The sequence below is a fragment of the Ctenocephalides felis genome, unplaced genomic scaffold, assembly GCF_003426905.1.
Source record: "Ctenocephalides felis isolate EL2017-DRISC unplaced genomic scaffold, ASM342690v1 CF-g0.4_SCAFFOLD_03571, whole genome shotgun sequence".
NCBI classification, from domain to species: Eukaryota; Metazoa; Arthropoda; class Insecta; order Siphonaptera; family Pulicidae; genus Ctenocephalides; species Ctenocephalides felis.
Window position 1 is genome coordinate 64027083 of NW_020539725.1, and position 8711 is coordinate 64035793.

Below are 8711 nucleotides of genomic sequence, written 5' to 3' on the forward strand. Positions count from 1 at the left end.
ATATATATATATATATATATATATATATATATATATATCCATCACTGTGTCCATTTTCAATTCAGAGTTCCTACATCCAATCCGTCTTTGTCAAAAGCGTTCCGCTAGATTTATAGCTTTCTCTCGTAAGAAAAATGCTGCAGCTCTCGCAAACTGATAGCTAATCGAAAAAATAATGTCCTGGGATAAAAAGGATATGAGGAGAAGGGCTTAAGGTTTTAAGGATGGTAACAGTAACAGTTGGCATTCCACTATATCGGATTTTCTTTCGAAGGGAAAGGGAAAAAATTGCGGTATCGAATGTCAAGGGGGTAAGTTCATGTAATCGATATCAACAAAAAAATCGGCATAGATAAATAAACATTTTAAAGTTACATCTTAGTACAAATCTTGATTTAATGAAAAATGCCCAAAATCAGAAGAATATTTTACCCTGTTCCTTGAAAATATTAAAACAAATTAAACATTTGTGCCGTGTACTAAACGTAAGTTTATTGATTAGAAATTATTTCTATATTATTCGTAAATAAAAAGGAACTACTGACGACCAAACTAAAATGAAAAAGCGAGGAGGACTCTACTGACGAACAAAATAAAAATAAAATTCAAAGAGACTCTACTGATGATTAAATTAAAATTAAAGGTAAAAGGGACTATACTGACGAGCATACTGAAAGGGACTCTTCTGACGAGCATACTAAAAATAAAATTAAAAAGTGACTCTATGCTGACGAGTAAAACTAAAAATGAAAGAAAAATAAACTCCACTGTTAAAAATGGAAGAAAATGAGACTCTACTGACGATCAAACTAAAAATTAAAGGAAAAGGGACTCTACTGACGAGCAAACTAAAAATGAAAAAGGGAAGGGGACCCTACTGACGAGCAAAATAAAAATAAAATTAAAAATAGACTCTACTGATGATTAAATTAAAATTAAAGGTAAAATGGACTCTACTGACGAGCAATCTAAAAATAGAATTAAAAAGGGACTCCACTGACGAGCAATCTAAAAATAACATTAAAAAGGGACTCTACTGACGAGCAAAACTAAAAATAAAAGAAAAATAAACCCTATTGATAATTAAATTAAAATGTAAGAAAATGCGACTCTACTGACGACCAAACTAAAAATTAAAGAAAATGGACTCTACTGACGACCATACTAAAAATGAAAAAGGGAAGGGGACTCTACTGACGGGCAAAATAAAAATAAAATTCAAATAGACTCTACTGATGATTAAATTAAAAATTAAAGAAAAATGGACTCTACTGACGAGCAATCTAAAAATAAAATTAAAAAGGGACTCCACTGACGAGCAATTTGAAAATAACATTAAAAAGGGACTCTACTGACGAGCAAAATTAAAAATAAAAGAAAAATAAACTCTATTGATAATTAAATTAAAATGAGACTCTACTGACGAGCAAACTAAAAATTAAAGGAAAAGGGACTCTACTGACGACCAAACTAAAAATTAAAATGGGAAGGAGACTCTACTGACGAGCAAAATAAAAATAAAATTCAAACAGACTCTACTGATGATTAAATTAAAATTAAAGGTAAAAGGGACTCTACTGACGAGCAATCTAAAAATAACATTAAAAAGGGTCTCTACTGACGAGCAAAACTAAAACTAAATTCAAAATTGGACTTGTAGTTTCTATAAATCTTTGAAGTTATTAAAATGGAAAATATTTTTTAGGCAAGACAGATATTACAGCTGTTCAAAGAATGAGATTATATCGCCAGCGAAAAAGTAATAAAAAAATACAAGCAGTCAATGAATGTATGTTAATTTTAATTACATGAAGTTCTTCAAACACAATTATTACATGATGAGTGAAATTGCGGAAACAATATTTGTTTAGGCGTTGTTAGGGATAGGATACCAAAAATACAGGACCTGAGATAATGCAAATATTAATAACAATTATACCACCAAATCTTGTTATCTATTACCCACCCCCATCTCCATTTATTACTTCTGATCCTTAATTCTCAATAAGGGCAATAAAGCATATTCCACCGCAATTTGCACATTGTTCCCCTACCTTTAAGGGTTTCCTTTCAGGGTTGAGTCAACAACAAGGAGTCGAGTCGAATCGAGTGGCACATCTGTTGTGCGGGATTAACAGGCCGTGTAAATGTGTAAATGTATACATACATAACCCTTGTTAATAAATTAGGGTCGTCGGTGGAGGAAGAGGAATGGATCGGTAAAGAATAAAAATTGTTCCAAGAATAGTGATATTCAGATTGCTGACCTAGGCAAGTCCAAAACAAGTCAATTGTCAAGGCAGTAGATGGGGATGTTGAAAAAATTATTTGTAATCATGACTATTTTACTAGCCACCTGGCTTTGAAGTTAAGTTTACCTAGTGAAGTAGACATGATCAGAAGACTATTTTAGGAAATTTATAGCTGTCTTTTGTAACTTTTTTCAGCGTCTTCGACTACTGCCTTATTTTGTTATAGACATGCCTAAGTTAGCAATTTTAATGTCACTCTCTGAAAATTTGTTTTCTTCAACGTCCCTGATATTGCTATTTTTGGTCAGTATTTATAGTTGACTCTCATTTTTTGGACACTGTCCAAATACTTTTCCAACCAATTTCTAAATTTTCCTTATTTTTCACCTGTTGTCTTGATGTGAAGATACTTAGGTAAAAAATTATAATTTACTATTTCTGGGACTAGCTTGACACCCGACTCTAGTAAAGTAGTCATAATCAGAATACTATTTTAGGAACTGCTTTGTAGCTGACTTTATTAACTTTTTTCAACGTCCTCGACTACTGCCTCGACTTGTTATGGACATGCCTAAGTTAGCAATTTTAATGTCACTCTCTGAAAATTTGTTTTCTTCACTGTTCCTTATATTGCTATTTTTGGTCAGCATTTATAGTTGACCCTCATTCTCTTGAGACTGTCCAAGTTTTTTTCCACCCATATTCTAAATTTTCCTTATTTTTTATCTGCTGCCTTGATGTGAAGATACTTAGGTCAAAAATTATAATTTAATACCTCTGAAAACTGCTTACCTGACTAGTAAAGTAGTCATGATCAGAATACTATTTTAGAAAATTGATATCTGACTTTAGTAACTGCCTAGGTTAGCAATTTTAATGTCACTCTCTTTGGGAATTGCATTATATTTGATTCTAGAAAAAAATAGTCATGCAGAGAATTTGTTTCCTTCACCGTTTCTTATATTGCTATTTTTGGTCAGCATTTATAGTTGACCCAAGTTCTTTTCCATACAATTTCTAAATTTACCATCTTTTTCACCTGTTGTCTTGATGCATTGACCTGTTGTGGAGATACCTAGGTCAAAAATTATAATTTACTAATTCTGGGACCAGCTCTACATCTGACTATAATAAAGTAGTCATGATCAGAATACTATTTTAAGAAATTTGTAGCTGACTTTAGTAACTTTTTTCAACGTCTTCGACTACTGCCTTGACTTGTTATAGACATGCCTATGTTAGCAATTTTAATGTCACTCTGTGAAAATTTGTTTCCTTCAACGTTCTTTATATTGCTATTTTGGTCATTTTTGGTTCTTTATATTGCTATTTTTGCTACTGCCTGGACTTGTTTTGGACACACCTAGGTTAGCAATCTCATGGGGCAATTCTGTCATAACAGAGCTCATAAAGTCGTCACTCTTTTTGGGAACTGCTATATATTTAATTTAAAAAAAAAACATCATGCAGAACTATTTTTTCCTTCGCCATTCTTTCCCTCGACTCCTTTTTTCCACCAAAATGAAAAATATAAGTCCTTTATTTTTGGTAACTAAATAATTAACAAAAAAGTGCAAAAGTTTTCATCCACTGAATTCATTTTGAAAATTCAAAAAGTGCTTCCAAGATATCATCTAATCAGTTTTTGGCAAAATCAAGAATTTTATAGTCGATTCGATCAACCCCTCTGTCTAACTTTCGACGTATTGATCTAAGTGGAGCATAGACCAATCCATCCCCCCAAAACCATAATTATCATTTTCTGCAGAAAGTGAGGAGAAGATTATTAGAAAAATATTGAATTACCTCTATCGCCGGTCGGTGCGAGAGGGACGGAGCGATGGGCACGAGTGCGCGAGTGAAAGTGAGAGAGAGAGTGCGAACGCGGGCTGTCAGTCGTACGAAAAGTTGTTTTATGAAACTGACATTCGTTGAGGGGATTAAGGGCCAGATTCGAATCAGATTATGAGATTAGCTGTCAGCGAATATACTCATATATATATATATATATATATATATATATATATATACATGTGCAATACAATATTGATTTGTATAAAGAAAAAATGGTGATTTTATAAGTTTTGCTGAATTTACTCTGTTTCCTTTTATCAATCACATCAAAAATTGTTCTAAGGTCTGATTGTGCCCTATTATTTTTTCCAATTAGAGATTCCTCTGTCTGTGTACCTTTTTTAAAGTTAGTACTAACCTGTACTCTTGCTTCCGTCAGATTAATTTTCATGGCCAAGTCTTCTCGTGTGAAGACGTCCGGATAATGTGTCTGGGCGAAGGCCGTTTCTAATTCTTCTAACTGGAAAAATATTGCAAAAATTAGCAAAAAAAATCTTATAGATTATTATATAAGAGTATTTTTTTTTTTACCTGTTGTAGTGTAAACGTCGTCCGGTTTCGACGTTGTTTTCGTCTGACGAACGAGTCGTCGTGAATCGCAGGGTGATAGGAGTAACTCGTGTCTGGAAAATAAAAAATAGTGTTAATTTTTTTTTGGAAACATCAAATTAGTAAAAATAGTATTATCAATGTTTTTTAATTTCTAGAACCTTAAGGTTGAGCCAATTTCGTTTGAAACGCCTACAAAATATAAAACTCAAATGGGATTTTTCCAAATTTTATTTGAAAATTAGAACATGCTTTAAGCTACATTTTTAACTTCCAGTAGGGTAAATTATAGTAATCGCAGAACAATCTAAAATGAAAATTTTTATATATCTTTACGTTTCTAAGGTTTCTGAACATTTTGGCATACCTTCTGAACAAAACGGATGTATGTGTGTGTTCGGATACAAATTTTTGTCGAGGATTTTGCGAACACGGATAAACTGATTTGGACAATTAAAAAAACATTCGATTCCTATTGATAAGGAGACGTGTTTATTAGTTTTTGGCAATGGTAGGTCCAGCCGTTTCGGAGATACAAAGTTAAATGTGCAAAAAATGGCAGGTTTTGAGAAAACTAAGTATCCGATTTGAATGATTCAAAAAACTTTCTGCTTATGTTGACGAAACGATTGCTTTTGGTGAAAGAATTTGTTTCATTTTTTTTTTTAATTTACAAAAATATTTTTTGGCCCAAAAAGATTAATAAAAGTTAAAGTATTTATAATAATCTATTTGAAAACATTGAATATTCTTCGAATCTTTCTTTACCGTTCTAGGGAAGTTCCTGTAATTTGCTTTAAGGCACGATACACCACTAGTTTTTTTTTAATTTCTAGAACTTAGGGCAAGTTTAGGTTAAGCCAATTTCGTTCAAAATGCGTTGAAAATATAAAACTCAAAAGCGATTTTTGGAAAATTTGATTTGACAAATACAACATACCTTAGTCTACATTTTTAAAAAAATTATATATGTACTTTTTGCAAAAAAAGTTTATTTCATTTTTTTAAGTAGCCATTTAGTTTTTTCCCCAACAATTTTTACTTCATTCACATTTTTTAAAAGATGTTACAAGAACATAATTTTAAAAATCATATTTTTTTTATATATTAGAATAGTGCATAATATCAGGTTTAGAAATTACGTATCTTAGATTATTTTGACGATAAAACGTTTGAATTTTCTTTTTAAATTAAATGGGAGTTCCTCAAGGTTTCAAACCAAGACTACAAAATTGAAATTGAAACAAATTGAAATTGAAAAAAATGAAAAGCATATTTGATGAACTAAAAAATACATTTTTTAAATAAATAATGAACACTTTAAACAACAAAAAATATTGCAGTTTCAAGAAATTATGAATAGAAAAATTGTGTGTTTTTTTACTTAAAAATTGATTGCTAAATTATATATACAGTAAAATTGAATTCAATAAAGAAACGTAAATAAATGCTGCTAATGTGTCCATTGTCACAAATCGTGAAATCAATTTAAGATTCGATATGGTGTCATTTTATAAATGTGCCATTGTTCGAAATGATATGTTATATATATATATATATATATATATATATATATATATTTCATAATAAAATCGTACTGTGTCATTCCATTGTGCAATAAACCAACTATTAATAAAATGGATAAACCTTTCCTACGTTTCGAGTCCTTATTTGACTTATTTTCAGTGCATCCACTGCCAAATATTTCATAATAAAATAAATATATAAAATAAAGTAATTTAAAGTTATAAAAATTATTTCATATCATTACGATGTCGTCACATGTCACATCTATCTACATCGATGTCGTCATTATTATTCTTTATCGATGTTGATACATGTAATTTAAATCGATATCCTTTAATTCTATTGTGTTCTCGAAACGATATCAAACGATAATTCTATGTCATTATTGTTGAAGGAATTCTGAGTATTTGTCATTTGTGTGCACACCTCTCCACCCGCCCTCAATCTTTTATTATATATATATATACACCTAAGTCTGTTTTTACACGGTCTTTTTGTACACGGTTTTGATATAACACGGTTTGAAAATTGAATATTTTTAATTTTTTTACACGATTTTATTCCATTTAGCACGATTTGAAATTTTATGTACTTAAATTTTTTTTGTCAAATTTAATTTTTGCGAAGTATGTTCATATCACAAAAAAGTAACTATTTATGAAGGAAAAAAGTCTGAAACCATCGATAGTATCGATAGTTTGCGAACACTAGCTTAAAGATTTAATAAAATAAACATGAATTCTTGTTCTTAAAAATTCTTGTTTTTCACTAATTTTAATAGGTTTTAGAGATTAGGAATAAATCACCCATTTTTGTATAAGATCAATGTCTTTTTTTACACGTTTTTTTTTTACGCGGCTTCTTCTGGAACCAATCTACCGTGTAAAAACAGACTTAGGTGTATATATATAAATATATATATATATATGTTTAATTTGAGTTTAATATTCGGGCGTAACATCAATAAAAATAGTATGAGTTTTTTTAAAAAATTTATTTATTTAAAATCCATACGTTTCGGCTAGCATCTTAGCCATCATTCAGTGGTAATCAAGTTAACTATAAAAATTAAAACTAAATAAATTATATGAAAGGAAATTTCAAGAAAATACAATAATAATAATAATAGTAATAAAACACTTACAATTTTGTATCCTAATATAGCATATGAAACCATTATTAATCCATGGTATGAGTATGTGCACATTGATAAGATATGTATTTTTTACACAAACATCACAAATGGTAAAACACACTAATAATCATGATAACTTGACAAGTTGTCGAAACTATGTATTTACTCTTCGGAGTTTAGGATAGAAATGTCACACTTTCTCAAAGTAGTTTTTAGCATGTGTTGATATTTTTTGGAAAATTTAAAAGGCGATGGGATTTTGTTATTTTTAAGGAATTTTGACACGCTATTAAGAAACCACGTGTTCGCTTCGTTCAGGCCGTATTGTCAAAGCGTTTGTTTATCACTTTGTCGTTATGTAATTGTAAAAACAACCCCTCAGCGAATCTTCTTTTAATTGTATTCTCTTCAAAATGTAAATTTTAGGGTTAAAAAAATCGATATTATGATTAAAATTTTTAATATGCTCAGTTAACATTGTTTTAAATTGCTTGGATTTTTTGAATTATTTTTGTGTTGATTAAGGCGTTTACTCAGGTTTTGGCTAGTTTCTCCATATAAAAGAGTTTCGCAATTAGAGCAATTAATTTGATATACCAAATTCCTGAGGCGGTCAAAATTGAACTTAGATTTCATTTGTGTAAAATTGAACTAAGGGTTGCATCACAATTACATACCAACAGAATGCCACACTGTTGAAATAGTTTTTTCCACGAGAAATATAAATCTTTTACGTACGGTAGGCAAATGACACCAGTATATGATTCTAAGTCTAAACGGGTTTTATGGTCTGTGAGGTCTTTTTGTTGTTAAAAATGTAACTGCGTCTGTTATTTATGACCGAGTTGATTATGTTCGTAGGATATGAGTTGTTTTTTAGTGTGTTTATAACCAGGTCAATGTTCTTGTCCCAGAAGTTTTTGTCAGATAGTAATATGGCGTGGTCTGTTAAATTTATTATTGTCGCTATTTTCATTTTAAGAGGGTGGTATGAGTGGTAATTTATGTATCGTCCGGAGCTAGTTGGTTTCTGGTACCAGTTAGTAATTAGTCGGTGGTCATTTGTACGTATTAGTCTGATGTCTAGAAAACTAATCGAATTCACTGTCTCTAATTCTACGGTAAACTGTAGTTTTTTATTAAAATTGTTAAAATTATCAGTAAATATGTTAATGTCTTCTTCCGGAATACAAGTAATGATATCGTCTACATATCGGTAATAAAAGATTTGTTTATTATAATTATTAAAAATTTTGTTTTCTACTAATTGTAAGGAAATTTCTACTAAAGACGGAGATGCGGGAGATCCCATTGGGTGCCAAAAATTTGGTAATAAAATGATCCATTAAATTCAAAAATAGGTGTTAGAGACAATGAATTTGATGATTTCTCTA

The 8711-nt window shown here is 30.4% G+C and overlaps 1 protein-coding gene across 1 annotated transcript in view; it reads right to left on the reverse strand.

Annotated features, from left to right (window-relative positions):
* Window positions 1-3228: 3228 nt before the first annotated feature.
* Window positions 3229-8711, reverse strand: part of LOC113386494 (retinal homeobox protein Rx-B-like) — a 40324-nt gene continuing 34841 nt past the window's right edge. Inside the window, exons 5-6 of the mRNA XM_026624273.1 lie at window positions 4465-4566; window positions 3229-3327 (exon numbers count right to left, since the gene is read on the reverse strand). Coding sequence (XP_026480058.1) covers window positions 3229-3327; window positions 4465-4566 — 201 coding nt within the window. The remainder of the gene's footprint in view (window positions 3328-4464; window positions 4567-8711) is intronic.